Source organism: Dermacentor silvarum, chromosome 7 (genome assembly GCF_013339745.2).
Source record: "Dermacentor silvarum isolate Dsil-2018 chromosome 7, BIME_Dsil_1.4, whole genome shotgun sequence".
In the NCBI taxonomy this organism is placed as follows: domain Eukaryota; kingdom Metazoa; phylum Arthropoda; class Arachnida; order Ixodida; family Ixodidae; genus Dermacentor; species Dermacentor silvarum.
The window spans coordinates 162,484,813-162,505,813 of record NC_051160.1 but is presented as its reverse complement, the minus strand read 5'-3'; the positions used below and the strand labels follow the sequence as shown (position 1 = coordinate 162,505,813).

Below are 21,001 nucleotides of genomic sequence, written 5' to 3'. Positions count from 1 at the left end.
AGAATATCGGCTATCCCCCTTTGCTCTCTGATCCACACCGCTCGCTTGTTTCCATTATTTGCATCTAATTCACGGTCTCTGTTTGTCTCTTTCTGATGACTCCTGGTTGTCTATTTACCGCTTCTATTATCCGGTACTTGGTTGCCAACTTCCATGACATCTTCCTCCATTCTATGTCCACGCTTTTCGTGTACGGATACTAGTGCACTTTAGCCGCCCATTTATTTTCATCCAGGTTCCTGAGTCTTTCTTCAAAACTAATTTTGCTCTTCGCTTCTCTTACTTCAAAAGAAGACCAACCCATGTCACCCTGCACTGCCTCATTTGTGGTTTTACCGTGGAATCCCGAAGCCAACCGGCCGACCTATCTCTGGCTAACTTCCAACCTCGACAATATATCCGATTTTAGCATGGAACGTCAGTTGTGAACATTAGCGCTGGTACCATAACTCCTTTCCAGATTCCATGCACCACCTCATATTTATTGTGACCCGACAGTGCTCTGTGTTTCATTATTGCGGCATTCCGCTTCCCCTTTATTTTTAGATTTCCTAGTGGGTGCTTGAGTAAGTATTTCATTTGTTTGTGTATGCGACGAGGTATTCATATTGCTTGATGACTAGCTGTTGAATTGACACCACGTAATTACTGGTCTCTTCATTAAAGATCATGATTCCCTATTTCTCTGTGCTAAACTTAAGGCCGAGGTTAGTCGCTGTGTTGCCACACATATTCGCTAGTCTCTGTAATGCCTCATAGGGTGGCGCCCTCTGAATTTTTAATGCTGATGCTAAACGATATGTTTTTGCTGGTTGAATGCAGCGGGAGCGATTTTGGGAGCCGGAAACATGTCATGGACATCGGGTTTTGGACACCACCTATTGGGGCTCTCCGTGCGCGTGAAACCGAAACTCTGGGACAGAGGAGCCCACGCAGCCGCGCCTTCGAGTAGACGTCATTTGAAGGTGTCATTCAGCGGTGGGAACACAAGATGGACAGGAGGTCATGCAGACTGCTTGAGTCCTGCTTTGTGGCCAAAACATAGATGGCGCAGAACTTGATAATTACGAGCAGACTGTAGAACCGAATCAGAATGACGACGTCATTTTGTCGAACCACGATGGAGGGATGACGACTAACCCAATTACCGCAACGACATCCACCTCGCCGATATGGACATTGCTGGGATGTAGTGAACTTGTCCAGCGTACGTCCCTCACACGGTCGTGTGGCCGTACTTTTCGCGTCCTGTGGACATCTCTTGCATATGCGTAATTAGGCACATCATAGGGACATGCTGAGTACATGGTACGGAATTGTCCGGACCTTTTGAAGTATTTGCTATCATGAATATTAAGTTCGCAGCAGATGCTGTGTGACAGATGGATCGGGGGCAGCAAGATATCGCGTGTGCTCGTATGTATACACGCGCGTGCATGCTTCGGAAGTGCAGTGTCATCATTCTTCTAGGCCTTCTGCCAAGTATAATTACGTGGAACATTCAACTAACTCAAGTTTTCAAAGTAAATTGCTTCAGGAAAGAAGCAGAGCAAGATGTACACATGCGCTGCGCAGGCAGGATAGCTTGTGATTATAACACATACGCAAAAAATCATAACTAACAAGACAAAGCCTCTGGGAGGACAACTAATCAACTGTGGGCCAAAATAGGTCCATATATACAATATTCTTAGGACGTCGATGGTAGGACACCTGATATTGGACCTCCGGCAGACGACTTGCCTCCGAAACTGTATAAGGATAGTGGGACATGATTCGGATGTTGCCAAAATGTTTACACTGTGAAGTGACGGCGGCATATAATGACGAAGGCATGGCGACGATGGAATGAGGACGAGTGAAGGCGATGATATGACGGCGACCAAATTACGAAGAAGGCATGTTTGTATTGGAGTTCACGTTTGCACTTGGGTAGATCACGCTGCTTCGGGCCGCCTCGCGTTTTGGCATTGCCTTTCTTTTACAACTTGGCGCCTTTATGCATTTATAAGATGTAGCGTTTACGAGCCCATAGGGAACAAAGGAACCCATTGTGGCCCTGATTGTTTGTAGTCTTTAATTGCTCGATTATCTCACTGTAAGAGGAAGGAATTAGCGCTCCGCAAGTCATGGGACCATTGGGCAGAAACTAGTTTTAGCAGTCATTCGCAAAATCTGCGAAAAGCTGGGCACCCTGAATTTACTTTGGTGGCAGTAGCCGAAACTTTCCTCCAGAAATTGAAAGGAAGACAACATGGCAAAAGAAAGCATGAACCAGAACGCAGGAACAGACCTGAATCGAATTCTGGCTTTTTACGTGCCAAAACGAGGATTTGATTATGAGGCACGCCGTAGTGGGGGACTCCGGATCAATTTTGACCACCAGGGGATCTTTAACGTTCCCCCACTGCACAGGACGCGGGCATATTTTGCATTTCGCCCCCATAGAAACGCGGCTGCCGTGGCCGGGATTTTATCCCGCGACCATCGTGCTTACCAGCGCAACACCATAGCCGCTTAGAACAGTCACAATGTGACGGTCGTGTTCTCCGCACCATGTAAACTTTCTCAACTATAGACTGTATATATACGCGCATGCATTTCAGGAAAAAAAAATCACGCAAGGCTGCGGAAAGAAGCACGACAGTTTTGTGGAGTGCGCAATCACCGGTGGTGGTGTAGGAGATGGGAGGTGTTAAGTAGGTTAGACGGGTAGGTGCGTGAACGACCGGGCCCGAGGGAACGCCGCATCACTAAAGAACAAGGGAAATGCGCATCTGTCCGCGCACTGCGATAGCTGCAAGTGAGTGTCATTGTTTGGCGACAAAAATATATTAGGTGGAAGCAGGGACACTGTGGCACGTGAGCTTCTGAAGGCTGTCTTTATCGAGCAGAAGGGTGGCGAATGCTTCAGTGACGCATCTGCTAGCTTGATGAAGGGAGAAGCGAGGTTGCTGGAAACGTTGAGGTGACGAGGTCTTTACGTCTGACAAAGGACTGGCGGAAATTTTTCCTTTTAAGCGCCCGTGTGATGTTTGCCGTGGACATGTGCAGATCTTGAATTCTCATTTCACCTTTTCCTGGGGGGCGTCAGTTGTTAGTGAGCGCTTGTGTTAAGTCTTTTCCGTGTTTCTTAAATTTTACTATGTATACAGTTCCTTACGCTGCACTCTGTACATGTTGTAAATAAACTTGACTTGATATTGCACGTTGTATTCGGCGACCGCCAAAAACCTTCGTAATTATGTTAAATTTAGGGGTGTGCGAGTACACTGCGAAGGGCACCAGTATGAGCGAGCGCACGGACCAGGTCACTTCTGCTCAGTGATTTACAGTTATCGAATGAGAATGCCTCGATTTTAAAGAGCATGTATACACAAATTTTTTCCGATTTATTATTTGGCCAGTTTCGCAATGCTCTTTTCTCTTTCAGCGAACACTACGTAGCTTCGAGGCAACATTTTCCTTTGTTTCATTACTGTCGTAGCCACGGTCCTCCAGGCACTTGAAAGCAGTTTTTTAAATCATTTACAATGAAGCTCGTGATATGTCTGGGCGTGTCATTGTCCTAATGGTATTATATGCATCTCCGATTGTAGATAAGCCTGTTTTCAATTTTTTGATGCAAAGTGGCAAAAAGTGTATTTGTGTGGTATGTGAAGCCGATCACGTAGTAGAGGTAGATAGGGAATGGGAGAGCTTACAAGAGCGTGGCCTGTATATAAAGAGATTCTTGTTTGAGGGAAGGCGAGTGTTGAAGTGCGGCTCGCCAACTGTCTCTCACTAGAGGACGCCCTCAAACGTGCTGCACAAGGGGGAGCGAGGGATGGAAAGGTGAGAAAGGGGAAGGCCGGAACGCCGCAGGCGGGGGCGAAGGAAGCGGGATTAGCGGCGATCAGCAAGGCCGACGCCATCCGCGAAGGCCAAGGGAGCGCGCAAAAGCTTCCCGTGAGACGAGGTGCAGCCCGAGGGGCACAGGATGGCTTCTACCGCCGAGAAGGTAACATTATGCGCGCAGTAGACTATTGACCCTTTTCGCGGCGATCCCGTGGGCGCTGCCATGTTTGATCACGTGGTGACGCGTCCATTGCTTGCCTCAACTGCCTCCGTTGCCTCCGTGTTTACAATGGATGTGTATGACGCTGGTGCGGCTTAGCAAACCTCTGTTTCGGGAGATATCGTAGACTGTGACTGGGTGGACGACACGAAGCTTTGGCCGCAGCTTCAGAGAACATGCAAAATCGCTTTCGGAGCTTATTAAGCTATGTCCAAACGGTGCGAGCAGCGTATATTGTACTTGCTCTAAAAGCGGGGCTAAATTTGTATTCGAAGCTATCTAAACTTGCGGCTCATCAATTGAATCAGCATTATGATGTTTTGGTCTTCATTCTGTATTTGGGCAAATATTTTGAAGCAGCGGCTTGTCACGTTTCTGACTCAGTAAGGTTCCTCGGTGCGCTCACTATATGATCATTTTCTGCCTAATCGCTCGTTGGTGTGCTCAGCTCTGTTAGATTTGTTCTTGCTGCGCACAAGGCTTGAAACGGAGCTGTTCTGCACATTGTAATACCTTGTAGCAAATGCGTATTATCGCTAGTAACTCGCTTACTCTTGTGGACCGTCAGGAAACATTCAACTTCGACTATTCGTGCGCTATCGGCGTAGTACCGTCACTTATTGTGCATATATAGTGCGCATATATTCAAGTGTGCGCCCATTCACTTATTCTTGAGAGAGAGAGAGAGAGAGAGAGAATAAACTTTAATCAAAAGAGCACGCGAGCGTAGATAGTTCATCCGCTCTGCAGTGGGTGGTCCCCTGAGTGCAGGAGTCCAGTGGCCTTAGCTGCTATTCTTGACATGTTGGCGAAAGAGTGGGTGTAAGTTTCTGTGCTGGTTCGAGTAGATGTGTGTAGATACTGTGCTCGAAACCTAATATGAGAGGAAGCGGCGCTACTCCCGTTATAACTGTTGTAACGAACGGTACTTACTCTTGCCGACGTACCGGGACTGAAGCCCTTTCTTTGAAGGTTAGCAATACAACGCTGGCGGATGAGCAAATTTCTGCATCCTCGAGGAAAGCAGTACATCTCGAAGTGCCGGAAAGACGTACGGACAGTTGTAGCAGCAGTCCGCGAACTTGTCCCCACATATTGATTACATGCCTTAATATGCCAGTCACTATTTTTGCAGCCGACTACTGCACACGTCTTCAATCCAGCATGAATGGAGTAGAGTGCGTTAGCGAAAACTCGGTTGCATTTCCGACAGCTGATCGCACAGAAGCAATGTAGAAGTGGTAATGGTTTCGTATTCGTGCGCGGTCGCTGAGGAGACGTATAGCGCGCCGCGGCTTAAGCGCCATCTCGTTTCTGTAGAACAAACTGCTCCGCGAAAAGGGTCAGTAGAAGCCAGTCTGAGCTGCGAAGGAGGGAGAGAGAGCAGCTGCGATCGAGTGCTCGAGAGAGGGAAAGAGTGGCGGCGCGGAAGCACCGCGGCGCCGTAGCCTGAATCTGCACCGTCACTTGCACTGTTTGCGCTTCACTTCTCGATGAGGCAGCACGTGTGTCGAGTGAGCTCCTGAGCAACACCTTGCAAAGTGGTGAATGCGGTTTCAATTATGGATACGGGACCTGAAAGAGGTGCGGTTTAATGCCTAACACACTTCTCTCCCATTTACCTCTGAATCGCCACTGACTATTAGAGCGCGTCCGTTCCTGGGTTGAGCGTCGCCGTCCTGCCACTGCTCGCGCGTTCGTCTTGTTCCACAGCTGACTCCGATTCTGCTCATCATGCCAGCGTTCCCATACTGCCCCTCGCGCTCGTGCCACTGCTCATGCGTTCGTCGTCTTCTTCCACAGCTAGCTGCGATGCCGCTCATCATTCCCGCATTACCATACTGCCCGTCCCTCTGGGAAGGCGCTGACGGCACTGGCCCACTGCCAGTGGGAGCGGTGATTTTGGTCTCAAGTTCTTTGCATCAATATATCGTGAACTGAAAACATGTATACAGCTGCGCTCAAATTTCGCATTAGGGAGTATCGTAATCGTCGGACATCTTTAACTTCGATAAAACTTCATGTTTCACGTTCACTTAAAAATGGGAAAATATGCGATATTCAATCTGATATTCGGTGGTCGTCGTTCCCGAATATTTGTATTGGATTCCATTCGAAAATTTTACTGTTCGAACACTCCTAGTTAAAATGGTAGTGGTTTGGGCTAGTTGGTATGCCATAAGTAGCGACAGCTATAGCGCTAAGCGAAGGACGAGTACGCAATGTGACAGACGACGACAAGCGCTAACTTCCGATAAAGCTTTATTGTGCCAGAGCGCGGAAATAAGTAAACGAACGAAAAAAATTAACTCACGATTACGATACTATTTGAGCTCAGCTCTATTCGTGTTTTCATTTCGCGATACATTGGCTGGCGCGGATAATCTGTCTCGTGCGGCACGTTCCAAACGGAGTGAAGTGTGGCGCAAACGCCTCTCTAATCGGGAAATCGCGAGAGGCGGCGCGTGGGTGACGCGTGGGCGCGATTCACAGCAGCCGCCGCAGATAGACCTCCGCTCATGCAGCGCTTTATTTACATACAGGCGACGCGCGCTATTCTGGCGCCATCTCGTTGCCATCCTCACCGCAAGTGCGGTCTTGCGCAGCACTATCCCTTGCTTCTCACGCTTTCGCCATACCCTCACCCTTCGCGTTCCGCTTCATGGTTCCGCTGCACGCTCCTCCTGCGCTCTCTTCGCTATCGCCGTCTTTCATCTGCCGCTGCGCTTTCATCCTTCGCTGTGTTTGTTCGCTCGGTTACGAGGGACCACGTCGACGCTCGCCGCAGGAACGAGCGCCTAAGAGCTGCACTCTAAAATAACCATACCATACTTGTAAAAAATTACCATACTTGTAAGACTTTCTGTTAAATGGGACACATTAAGCAGTACTGACATCACCACGATTTCATCAGAATTCTACCTAAAAGCCTCAAACAACCCAGCCTATACATGTTGAATGTTTACAGCCCTCCCAATGCTGGACAACACCGCTTTGAGCACATGCTTGCTCAAGCGAAAGCTAACGCCATTAAAGAGCTGCTAGTTGTAATGGGCGACTTTAATGTCCCCCATCAAATGTGGGGCCACTCAACATCCACCCCTAAGGGAAGAGCTCTGTGGCAGCACATACAGAATCAAGGTTTCACCATCCTCCATGACTTTACTCTTTCTACCCGGCTAGGAAATAGCGTCAGTAGGGATACATCCCCCGACCTCACCCTGACTCACCGCATCACTCAGGCGACGTGCCAAAACCTCCAAAACAACTTAGGAAGCGAGCATTACACCCTCGAACTCCGCTTAGATTTCAAGCACATATCGCTGGCCACGAAACCACTAAGGCTTACCAATTGGAAGGACCAGAAAATCTTGCTCTAACACCAACGAAGACATTACCGACATAGAGCAATGGGCGAACACCTTACAAGCAAACGTTGAGGCCCATACCACCCCTCTCCCGTTAGATACACCCTTGGCAACAATTGATTCAAAGCTCTTACACATGTGGGAAGCGAAGCAAGCCTTACTCAGGAAATGGCTAACAGCCCGTTACAAACACAAACTCCGAATCGGAATCGCCAAATTGGACTATCAGATTGAACAATACACTATCAAATTGACGGCACAGCAATGGACTCAGGTTTGCGAAGGAGCGCATGGTCATCTTAGCAGTAAAAAAAACCTGGCAATCCCTCCGGCACCTGCTCGACCCCACCGCGTTTAGGGACGCATAATAACCACCAGATCGACAAACTGCTACATGAGCATGCAGCGGACCTGCCGACAATGTTCAGTAACCTGGCTTCCCCCTCCTACGCAAATCCCCATGCCCGACTATGCTGGTGAAACCAATGAGGAACTTTGTAGCCCCATCACAGAAGCGGAGGTTCGACATGCCCTCAACCAAGTGCGAACCATCACGGCACCAGGCCCAGGCTCTGTGACCAATAAGACGCTTCGCAACCCCGATGAGCTATCCATACGCAAACTCATCGAGTATTACAACCACTATCTCGAAGAGGGCGAGATACCCCAACAATGGAAAGCAGCCAAGGTGATCTTCATTCCCAAGCTGAATAAACCAATTCACATTGACAAATTCCGACCCATCTCTCTCACCTCATGCATAATGAAGGTCTTGGAGGAAGTAATCCACCTACGCCTCTCAAAATACAACGAACATAATCACTTGTTCCCCTCGGAAATGACTGGCTTTCGCACGTCTCTTTCTTGTCAGGATGTCCTGCTAAGGCTGAAACTAGACATCATCGAACCGAGCGACGCGCGTAACACAAAAGCGTTGCTTGGCCTCGACCTCAAGGGGGCCTTCAATAATGTGTATAAACTGGGGAAAGCGAATCTACCGCTATATATGCAGCTTCCTCACGAAGCGCACTGCTACGCTCCAATTAGGCAGTGACCAATCTCGTCAAATAAGTTTAGGGAGCACTGGCATGCCCCAAGGGGTAGTACTCTCTCCTCTCCTCTTCAATTTGGCTATGCGACCTTTAGATTTCACTATCAAGAAGATTCCTAACCACCGATTCACACTGTACGCGGACGATATTACGCTGTGGATGACCGGAGGTTCTGACGGGAACATCCAAGACACCCTCCAAGCAGCCATTGACCAGATCGAACAAGTGGGTCATGACTTGAATCTTAGGTGCTCTCCCACCAACTCAGAGCTGCCCCCCACGACACGCTTCAGGACGTCACCCCCGAATATACAGCTCACGGTTGAAGGGCACTCCATAGCCTAGGTAGACAGGATAAGGGTGCTAGAACTACACCTTCAACGCAACCGATCAAATCAGCGTACCTTGCAAGCACTACAAACAACAGTAGATAATACGCTACGTCTCATAGGAAGGATCTCCAATGGACACGGAGGGCTTCGAGAGAAGGAGCTAATTCAGCTCATCCAGGCTTTTGTCTCAAGAAAAATCACCTTCGCCCTACCATATCTCTCACTCTATAGGAAGGAAGCGGATACTTTAAATTGCTTGATCCGCAAGATACACAAAGTCGCTCTTGGTGTTCCGATTAGAGAATTCACACAAAAGGTGGTGGCCCCAGCCACAATACCCTTCAAGAACTAACCGAAGCACATCTATCATCGCAATACGACTCACCACCACTGAAGCTGGGCGTGAGATCCTGACACAGCTTCATTATGCTCCACCATTCAACGAGAACAAGCGACATCAGCTTCCTCCGAACATACACCGCCAATACCACATCCAACCTCTACCCAGAAACATGCACCCCGAATTTCGCGTCAAACGCCGGAAACTTCGAGCCAAGACGCTACAACGCAGCTATGGACAGACAGAAGGAGTCTAATATGTGGACGCCGAAGCCTACACCACTAAGCATCGTTATGCTCTAGCGGTCGTAGATAACCAGGGTAACTCTGTTCATTGAGCGTCAGTCAAGACCACCTAGGCGGGCGACGCGGAAGAGGCCGCCATTTCACTCGCATCGGGGCTACCTGATTGCAATGTCATCATCAGTGACTCGAAGACTGCTATTCGGAACTTCAGTTGCGGCTACATTACAAACCTCGTGCACTCTCTACTAGTCGCTCACCCACCAGAAGACTACATCACTCTCATCTGGACTCCAGCACATCAAGGACTACCAGGCATTCAATGGCTCATGCCGCTGCTTGAGGCCGCAAATGTGGGCCTTACTTTAGAACCCAATGACTCCCAAGAACACACGAATAAAGATACACTCATCACGTTCCATGAAATTTGCATACAGTACAAACACCAACGTCTAACGTATTCACCTCTCTCTGTGCCTAGCATGCGCCAGAGAGAAATATTGTGGCACCAACTACAAACTCGCACTTTTCTTAGCCCCCGCACTTTGCACTTATGCTTTCCCGTCACATACCCGACACCCGTGTCGCTTCTGCCGTGTCCAGAGAGCAGATCTCTCCCATATCATGTGGAAATGCCCCATAAAATCTCTCTCCCCCTCCCCCCCCCCCCCCCCCCCGCGCACTCATACCAATTATTAGTAGCGAGGAGCTGTGGGAGACTTCCCTGCGCAGCTGCGATCCCACCCCACAGGACCGAGCCCTGAGGTGGGCTGAGGCGGCAGCGAAGGCCTACCACGACTGGTAGGCGGACGTCTAGCCACATAAGGTGGTGGGACTGGAGCACATAGAGCTCCCCCCCCCCCCTCCCCGGTCCCTCCCTTTTATTAAAAAGGTAAATCAAAGTTGATTCATTGATTCATATTTGTGCACCCCTTGTGTAGTGGAATGTCGCCTACCCCCAAAATTTTAACCCGCTAGCTATCTTGCTCACGTGGCCACATATGTGCACTTGGCGTGTCTTTCAAACACATGATAGAACCGGGCCCCGTGTCTTTCCGTCATGCTTCTTACCCGCCGTGCAAGGTTGCTTAGTAGCTATGGTGTTGGGCTGCTACGCACGAGGTCGCGGGATCGAATCCCGGCCACGGCGGCCGCTTTTCGATGGGGGCGAAATGCGAAAACATCCATATGGGTCACGTTAAATAATCCCAGGTGTCTCCAATTTTCCGCAGACCCCAACTACGGCGTGCCTCATAATCATATCGTGGTTTTGGCTCGTACAACCTCATATAATGTAACTTTTAATTCTGCGCTTCTTGTGCGCAGCTGGAAATGGGACATCAGAGCACTCAATACAACGGAGTGCAAATTCGGCGCTGAGTGCAGACTTTCAAGAGGTCAAAAGTCATTATCACGAAAAGCATGGCTCACAGCTTCGAACAGTTATCGACAATATGGAGACACGGAGGGCTCTTGTGGCAGTTTTATGTGTTGCAACCGCGGTTGCCGCTAGGCCCATTCTCGTCCAAGAAACTGCCGAAAGCATAATGTCAAAACATCATTTATTTTCTTCGGTCTATTACAGTGGTGTTTCTTTTGCAAAAACATTGGGCACTCGACGCATACAGCCCCTTAAAAATGCCTGCCCCATAGCGCTCTTCGCCAAAAAAGAAATAATAATGTAAAATTGTATTTCTGGGCGCCCGGTATGTTTACGTGACGTGATCTCACGCAAAACAGTTAAAACAATACGAACTTTTTTTTTCCAGTTCTCGCTATCTAAGAGGCTGAATCAACGTTGACGAAACGCAAGCATTACAATATACAGCAAATGATAGGCTAAACAGGACAACTACATTGCATCAAAACAAATCACGACGGAGCGCCTCTCAGTAGTCACCAGGCTTCACCGATGTCGCAGAGCCTACATTGTCACTGGCCGATTGCATCTTCACTGTTTGATAACGTGCATTACGTAGTAATTAGTTTTTGTTGTGCTAGGAAAGGAAATAATAAAACGAAGAAATATTTTCAATCTGTGTTCTAGAGAAGTTGTATACCTATGATTATCTACAGGTTAAGTTGCGCTATAATTAGCGAAGATCGCAGTAAACTAATAATAACATCTTATATTACATTTATATACATGACAAAGCCGTTTGGGAATCGTTGCCTAAAAACTTCTAAGAATAAGTAAGCAGACCTGATGCGGACAAAGTGAAAGAATTCTATTTAAATGCAGCGCGGGTTTACAATTATGACGCAGTGCGCTCTAATGGGTGCCGCTGCTATTTGTGTTTATTTGTCACTACTTTTTCGCAGCTTTTAAATGCAGATGACACAAAAGAAACGACTGCATAGCTTGACTTACTCCGCCAGAAGTTATACAGAAAGCACATGTGTTGGAATGACTCTGACATTGAAATTAGGCTAGAAGGCGAATACTAAAACTACTCACTCGAATCGTGGCTAATTTTATCGAGATCCTGAGAATGTACTGTGTGAAGTGAGATGGCAGTTTGGGAACTTGATCATCTAGTGAGGCCAGCGGAGACGGCATATCACTAGGAACTTAGGAAATACGTTGACGGGACTAACTCTGGGTTTTCATTTGAATAATACTGGCGGGGCTGACCACTCAGCCCAAACTTCGAGCGGTGCCTACGACGGAAGCAAAGTGCGAGTTGTATGTTCTTCTTGCAGCATCGTTACTTAAGTTTGACAGGGCAGTAATTTCTTGTGTAGTCAGCTGACAAACTGTCGTAATTCGCAAGTTGTCATTGCGGTTTATGCAGACACGCTGGTTGCATCATATTGATTTCTCACGTAAAACGAGTGTCGCTAAGAGATAAGACGGCGGAGATGCCGAGAGCGGCTACGCAGTGCACCTTTGATGATACCGTTGGCCCCCCCAAAAAGGGCATAAAAGCATTAGGAACCATTCATATTCATCTGAAAACTTTCCTTCTAATCCTAACGAGAATTTAGGTTACGACATTCAGATATGTTCACAACTCGAGGCTTTAATTCAGGGCACGATTTAGAATTGTGTGGCTTTTCTAACTGATCGTCTCTACCTATTCGGCCTCTTATAACAACCATATCTTGCGGAAAAGGCAGCCACCATAGTCAATAATTTCCTGTGACATCCAAATATTCATCTACATACACTTGTTTATATATTTTTTAAATGTCGTAACATAGTTTTTACATAGTTTCTCTTGGACACTTACTTTTTCAAAATTGCCCAACTCAGTTTGAATACACTCGGGACACGACAATCTTGTTACACTTCAAATTTCGCTACGTGCAATGACTTCTATTGCACTACAAAACGAGCAGGTCACTGAGAAGGCTCCTATAATGGCGTCCTCATTTTCAGGAATCCAGCAACAGAAGCTGTTCGGGTAGAAATTTACGTTGAAAGAAGTTCGGCGAAGGTAAAAAATGTAACATTGGATTTTTTTCTGAAACCAACCTTTTGAGATTCATGATACGTATATTTGTAAGCGCCGTTCCTGCTCATGTCTTATTTCTTGCACGTGCCTTCTTTTTACGGGTTTTCTTGCCCAATTATGCATCAGAATATGTTTACTGCGTCCCAGTTTCATTATCATTCTAAAGTCAGCCCACTTGTTGAGACATAGACGTGTTTCGATTCTGGCAAGCATTGGAGACAGCTAAGACAGCTTCGAGCCCAAGTGACAGAACGGATCTGGAACCGTCCGAAAGATATCACTATAACGTGACGCCACCTCGCGTTGACAAAAAAAAGTTAAGGAAATGACATATTATCACTCTATTCTAACACTTTGTTTGTGTGAACCTATGAAAAACACAACGTCGCTTACACCAAGCGCGCACAAAAGTGTGACTACGTTTTACTGCAAGCAGAAGATCTTCTCGTCGAGTTCCTTGCTCAGCCGCCATCTTGTTTGGACAGCGAAGTAGCCTGCATCGTTTTCGACTCCGATGATGTTTCTGCGAAGTCATCTCCGTCACCGGCTGCGTGAGAATTGGAACGAAACCTTACAGTGGCCGCTGTCCGCTTAGCTGTCTATTTAGCAATCTACGGTGGTTATTGAAACAAAGCCCAAATCACATAAACACGAAACTAGCACGAAATTCAGCGCTCGTGTTTGTGCGATTTACTGTTCGTCAACAAGTGCGCTCCGTTTAGAGTGACAACGGCCGACCAACTGACCCAGCAATATTTTTAGTCAGTCAGGGTTTCATCAAACGACGCATTATTGTAATTAATTACACTCTTCCAGGAACAGTAGGCTACAGAGTGCGTCCAAATAAGAAGTTTTGTCTGCATGGACAATTTTTTCCTCTGCAATATATAAAAAATGCATTCGCCAAAAAAATAAAATTAAGAGAGCACAATTTCTCATTGCGTCGTCGATACTAAAATAATGAGAATCTGTTCACAACCTGACGGTAGCGGCTAGTCCCGCAGTTTCTCGATGCCTGCAGCAGCCACGAGCACGGTCGAAAACGCTACAAAATCAGCTAATTCTGATGACACTCACTCGATGCGCATAAATCTGCACCACGGGCCCGATTAAGTGGATACATTATGTGGTATTTATGGAAACACATCAACTTAACCCGAGAACATATTCTTCCCGTAATGAAGTCAATTATTCTCATAGATATATAGGTATCGCTATTACTTTCAATATACGGCTGAGCAGTTCCTCCTGCAATTGGCGCGACAATTCTTCAGATGTGAAGGAAATACAATACTTATTTTTTTTCGGTGCACGAAAGGAAATATGATGCACGCGAGCCGCTCCAGGCGTATGAAAAATGTTTTCAGCACCCGAGCAATTGCGGTGCGTAGTCTATTTGTGATGTGTCGGTCATTCAACTTCAATGTTTGCTTCAATGTCGTTTACTGCATAGACAAATTTTGTTGATGAGTTTGAAATTGAGCTTATTTTACAGATAGGAAAATATGCATACTGTTTGCCACTAATGCAGTACTATAGTATCGCTCATAAAAGCCTTTGCTTTCGGAAAGTGTTCTAGGGCATCATTAAGTATGAACAGCGAAAACCTTCGAGCAAAATGCTCAGGATGACCGAACTAGAGCGTGGTGGTCTTGAAAAAGGTTGTAGTGACAGCTCCAGCATGTGACTTGTGCGGACAGTGTCCACCAAGTCAATGACGTTAGGGAGGGCATTCGCATAGAAATATGTAATACCTTCCTAGTTATCTACCTTGGCACCTTTGTAGAATGATAACCTGTCAAGTTACTCGATAACTCTTTGCATTTCTGCGCAGGGGCCCACGGACTAGGGCTGGTCACGTAGCGTAAATGATCAGGAAAAATATCCTCGCAGCTTATGGGACCCCAGATCTCTTCGTTAGCGCCATAACAAACCTACGATTTGCTAGCAGGGCTTCAGTAAACTTGTACAGTTATTCGCAGCGTATTTACAAGAATCTTAAAGAGCCCGGAGCACCTTATGACGAAAGCTGACGCTTCGAATTCCTGCGCAATTACCTTGCTTATTTTTATGTACTGAAATAAAGCTGAAATTCCAGTGTGCTGTATTTTGACAAAAAAAGAGAAAAAGAAAGAGAAAAGAAACAAAAGGAGAACAAGAAAAACTACGATCAGGATTATTGAGCATCTGTGGTGCAAGATGTCGGTATGATCTTAGGCTATGACCTCCCGATAACACAATGAAACCGAAAGCTGTACTCAAGTGAGCTTAATAACACACAAGTTTGCCTTGTCTATAATAACACTTGTGTATGATAACACACTGTCATACTGTACAATGCGGGCTTTAACTTGCCTGTTCAAAACAGCGCCTATTTAATCATCATAGGTATAATAACGCCAGTGAGAAGGTTTTTTAAATTCGAGGAATTGAGGATCGTTAAATTACAAGGGTACATTTTCTCGCTAATAAACGCAGTCTTTTAAAACTATGTCTTTGTGGTTTCTTAGCACGCTCACTTCAGTATCTTATTCGCGTGGCACATGCAAATGCGCGTGAAATTCGGGTCGAGTATTCAAATGATAAGATTGTGACTTTGTCATACATTTAAGCGAGGGTTATAGCGGGAGTACGAGTCCGTTGGTGTAGGGCCTCAGTAAGTCATAACGCTCTTTCCATTCCTGCGCGTAATACAGGCATTTTTTGTATTTATTTGGCGCCACGATGTCAGCCAGGTCTAGCAAAGCTTAGAGAAAACATTTTTCTATTCTCTGCATCGATAAATTCATCTGTACCCGCACCCTACCCTACCCGCACCATAAATATGACGTAGAAGGCGTACTATGTGTTGGAAAAAGTAATCACTCATAGTAACCCATGTCTAGAAATTATCTTGGGAGCGTGATACTAAGTCGTTGCTCTTGGTACCGTCTACTTGCACTCCAAAACTGCTCCACTGTTGCGCATTCTATTCAAAGGCGTCTTGGCAGCACTGCCTGCAGTATAGCATTTCAACTGGCAATGCCACATGACTGAATCCGCGACATATTGGTGACGTCTGCCTATAAAGTGAGCTGCATTGCTGTATTGTATGGGGCCTTAAAATTTAACATTGATGAGTGTCAAAGAAACATAATCTACGACGGCCAAAAAAGTGGTAATATGAGCTGCAGTAACAGCTTATAATAACACCGCAGCCTATAGTGTAATGCGGAAACTATTCTGGTAGATTTCTTGAAAGAATTGTGGCCTTCAAATTGAGGACCTTCAAGTTGGGCTAAACCTAATGGATGGCCTTCAGGTTGAATAGGTTTGTAGTGCCCTTCCTGTACCTGAACATTTAATTACATTTTCTGACTGTATGGTGCGAAAAGCAGCACGCGTGATCAATAGCAACTCTGAAAATACATCGCAGAAATACATTGATTTGCTTCCGAGATCATTTGAATAATCGTCGCATGGCTAAATACATAATGGCTTCTGGTGGTTGTCTAAGAGATCTGCACAAAACAACGCTTTGGCAAGGTAAAGAAATGCATAAGATCCCCCTTCGGGCCACCCGTTAAAATATTAGAAATTAACGCTAAGAGGCCTAACATTGATGTAAAGCTGAGAACATTAATACAAAACATTAACCATCACTTGAGACATTACAAATACTGCGTAAGAGAGTATGAACTCCCGAAGCCACGAAGCCCTCGGGCGAATAAACTATGGAGCAACCAGTGCAGCAATGCTTCGTCATGGTCTGAAACAGCAAACAGCTCTGACGTGGCAATCCAGGATCTGAATTGTTTCCGTCACGCGAGTGAAACTGAAATTTCCATAATTCGGGTGATGCCCGTTCGGCTGGAATACTGTCTGTACATGTGACTCGCCGTGGTACAGGAGGCTGCTAATCTAAACCGTATTACCTGGCCTAAGCAAGCGTCTCTGCTTCTCAACATCGCCGGCATAAACTTCTCTCACCGGCGTTTTATTTTCCATCGCGCTTAGATCACGTGCACAAAGTTATTCTATTGTCGCACAAACATAAAAGCACTAATAAATGTTCCCACTGTCTGTGCCCTTCAAATGATCGGAACCACACTTCCTTCGCCATCAATGTGCGTGGCGCTAACTGCCTAAACAGGAGCGTTTGTGTGTCTTCCTTGTGCTATTGGACTCAATATCATACCTAATGAGACTTTGCCAACTTTTTCGTTGTACCAACTCCTGCGAAACCTTTGTTTACATCTGCAGTATGTAGCTTAGTCGAACAGTGAAGTGGCGAATAATTGTTTTGTTGTATTCGCTATTATTGAAGTAAATGTATGATTGGCAATTATCTCCTTCATGTTGCACACTTAAAGTTAACCTGCTATAATTTTGTAACGCCCCTCTATCGTGCTTTACTTTGAGGTATGTAAAATAAAGTCGAACGATAGCGAATTCGTATCTGTGGGATTAAAAGGTCTTCTTATATTGGGTATTCATTATAAGCGTACAGACCGACGTCGCATATCATATATTGTCAATTGGGTCTGCTGTGCTGATACCGTACAGTATACCACCACTGCAAGGCGCTGAGGGCCAGCAAAAGCGTCTGAGTGTCCGCTCACAGAGAGCCCAGCCAAGCCAATCCACTGGCCAAAGCGCGCACATGCATCCGGATCTTGTGGCTCAGATCTTTCAAACAAGTCGCGGTATTGTCGCCATCCTATTGATTTTGCTGCCCGATTATTATCAATCATGTCGTTCCTGTTTTCTGAGAATGACCAAAAGCCAAATACCCGTCGAGTGCAGCGTGTTCAATATACAACATCCCAAACGAAAGTCGCAATGTGCAAAGTGCGCCAGATATCTCCCGAGACACTTCAGGCTTGGACCTAGCTAGTGCTGCAAGAGTTCCTTTATGCAACAGTTTTGTTTTTGAAAAGGCACACTGCGACGCCAATAGCTCGTCATGCAGCGTGTTCTCGTATTCATTCGTTGTTTCCGACAGTGACGGTCATCACTCGGCAAAAAATTGCAAGCTGCCAGCTGTTTTTCGTGCACGATATACGTGAAATAAACTGTTTTTGTCTGCCGCTCCTTCAGTATTTACTCGAGCGCTGACTGAGCACTCGTCCAGCTCAGAGGCGCCGTGTCTTCACCAAAGTATGTGCGAACGGCCCCAATTCTCATTGACAGTTCTGCTGCTGTTTGCTTTCAACGACGTTGAAGGTGCAAGACGCGTTAAAACTAAATTTTCGACATTTAGCTGGTGCCTGAAGGGGTACATTAGAACAATTGTAGACAGTAATAATTTTACGCTGTGTTGAAAGAGGAATACTCCGAGGCCCTTATCTGAATGCTGGTCAAGAGGATTTGGTGTTCGGCGTGATATTCGAAAGGCTCTCATCAAATTCTTGCAAAATGGTGGTCTGGATTTGAGACTTCGAAGGGTCTTTCAAGTTCGTGCAGTTGAAGTTCGCTAACCACTATTTTCGTCCTCGCCATCAACTCTTTTCTCTCTTACTGTTGATTTTTCTTCCGCAAAGCTGAGTTGCAGGACAAAACTTTCATTCAGCGGCCGTATTCTGAAACGTTCCATGTCGGCGATAGCCTTTCGCCTTCAGGTGCGCGCTGATTGGCTGTTTTAGCAAAATTGGATGAGCTGATTGGCTGGTTGAGCCCGCCGTCATTCAATTTTGCTCAACCAGCCAATCAGCTCGCGCCTGAAGGCGAAAGGCGAACTATCGCCGAAGTGGAACGTTTCAGAATACGGCCCCAGGCCGACTTCTCCACCTTTCTGTCATAATAAATGTATCTCTCTCAAAGGGTGCGTGCTGTAATTGCGACAGCACTTATGGAATTTGTGAAATGGAACAAAAATACCCCCCCCCCCCCTTCCTGCTCACATTAACTTTCTTTTTATTACTTCAGAAGTAGAAAAAAAGAAATCCTTTATAGCGCACAAAACCTGGAACGAAGAAGGCGACAGGACAGAGCTTCTTGCTTCCTTGCATGTTTTGCGCATTGCGAAAAAGGACTTTTTCTTGTTTGAACTGGTGCCTCACCGACCAGCCCAAGCAGCCACCCTTTTTCTTTTTTAGTCAATGGCCAATCAGGTTAAACAGCATGCCATCGCAAGGGCTCATCACCGGCATAAGAGCGCAACGGAAGCCTTTTTGTTTGGAGCGCCGCAAAGCGCAGATGGCAAAACGGCTACTCGTGATTTCGTTAATATCTTTTCTGTTGTGGAAATTTAGTGTAACTGAGTTGCATAGGACCCATACTATGACAATTTTGCACGTTTTATTGTCAGCCGAATGCCCTAATGTCTAGACATATGAGATTTCAGCAAACAAACAGCAGACAATTTGCGAAACCTTTGCGTTTGCTTTTGCATAGAGTCGGAACTGTGAAGCTACATTGAAAGAGAGCGAATTGTGACCGAAATTTGGAATAACTGGGTTTTGTTTATCGCAAGGCAGGCTCACACGTGGTTGCTGGGACATGTCTATGAATAGATTTTTCGAGCATTTGGCGCGTAGCATCATTATGTGGAACCTTGACTCCAATGGCAGCCTTGTCCTGTCGAAATGTAACCGCTGTAGTTCTGGGTTAAACCAGATATGGGCATTTTGATCTGTCTACAACTGGCGTTTTTATAAATGTGTGTGGTGCTCCTTTCGTGGTTAAATCAAGACTTGAATAGAAAAAAAGAAGGGAAATTGGGTCGTATAGTTTGATATAGTAGCGACTTTTCAGCTGTGCTGGCATATAGCAACGCAGAAAGAAGTGTACGCTTCGCTTGTCGGCTATGATGACCATAATGGCCGCAAGCAGTTCTTGACGTTGAACAACGCCAACGTTTGCGGGCTTTCGAATGCTACAGTGTTTTGAATCGGCGCACCTCTAGCGCTACTGCAACATTTCTCAGTAACGCAAGTGTGTGCTTAGTCCTTAACAGCGCTGCCACTGATTTGCCATTGAAGAAAGACAAGACGTTGAGTTGACGTTGCTACAATGCTCACTCGAGAACCAGGATCCCCGAAGGCATTTCGAAAACGAAAAAAAAAAATAATGAATCGGCCTGTCGTTTCTGCTAAGAGCGGTGACAGCAACAGAGACGCTGCAGTGCTTTGGTTTGGCATGTATTCCGAAGAAAACCTAAAATTTCCTAGACGGCGGGCACGTGTCTCGAGATGAAGCAACTTTGTGGTACGTCGGCGACAGAAGCACGGCCAACCGGCAGAGTGACGGGCTGCTGTCATCGATGGTCGTCCGCAGTCCCGCGTCGTTGCCCCATTCGCGACGTTTCCCCTGGCACGAGGCTTTCGTTCGGGCCGACGCACGGCACGCGATGCGTCCACGTTCACGGCTGACTAGAGAAGTAGTGAACCCGAAATGGTTTCTTCGGGGTCGTGGCGCAAACGGGGAAACACAGTCGGCTGCCACCAGGGTTCGCACTCAACGCGCCACAAGGCGACGACTGCGGCGACGACCGAGGCGGTCCCACCGGAAGGCGGCGCACGCACACACGCAACAGCAGGCACGCACTGGCTGATGACGTCAGTCCGGGGAGTTGCCGCGCGACGACTCACTGCCGGTCATCTGTAGGTCGCTCGGTGACAGCGGCCGGTACCGGCGCCTCCTGGTGTCATGGCACGATAGAAAGAAGACAGAGAAGGAAAAAAAAAAAAAAAAAAACCTCATCAGAAGCGCCGTCTTGCAAGTACCATCGAACAACGTTGGTTTCCACTGAATCATTGCTTGCACATTCCGTAACGTTTAACGTAACAGTACTCCGAGAGCAATGCGCATTCGTGGACACGCTGGTACCTGGTGATGAAAGAGCGCAAATAAAACTAATCTCAGCTTGCGACTAGCTTCATTCGCCGAGCGCTTAAGGCGAGCCTAGATCAATCCAGTTTTAGCTTTGTCTTCATCTTAAGCAGCGACGGCCTAATTTGATCTTTGTAGATTTGTCATCAATTTACCTGAAGTCTTTACGTACTGTCGCCAACAGCCAGCTGGCGGTACTATCATATCTAATCGTGTAACATGCCTGTGAGAATATATGGTCTCAGAAACAGGGTGATAGCATTAGCGAGAATAAGAGCCCGCGTGAGTAGTTAAGAGTACACATGAAAGAGCGCTTTCTATGAGTGGGCAGACTAATATG

The 21,001-nt window shown here is 46.7% G+C and overlaps 1 protein-coding gene across 1 annotated transcript in view; it reads right to left on the bottom strand.

Moving 5' to 3' along the window:
* Nucleotides 1–19,954: 19,954 nt before the first annotated feature.
* LOC119458636 (tau-tubulin kinase homolog Asator-like) overlaps nt 19,955–21,001 on the bottom strand; it is a 168,704-nt gene continuing 167,657 nt past the window's right edge. Inside the window, 1 exon segment of the mRNA XM_037720480.2 lies at nt 19,955–20,470. Coding sequence (XP_037576408.1) covers nt 20,389–20,470 — 82 coding nt within the window. The 3' untranslated portion in view covers nt 19,955–20,388.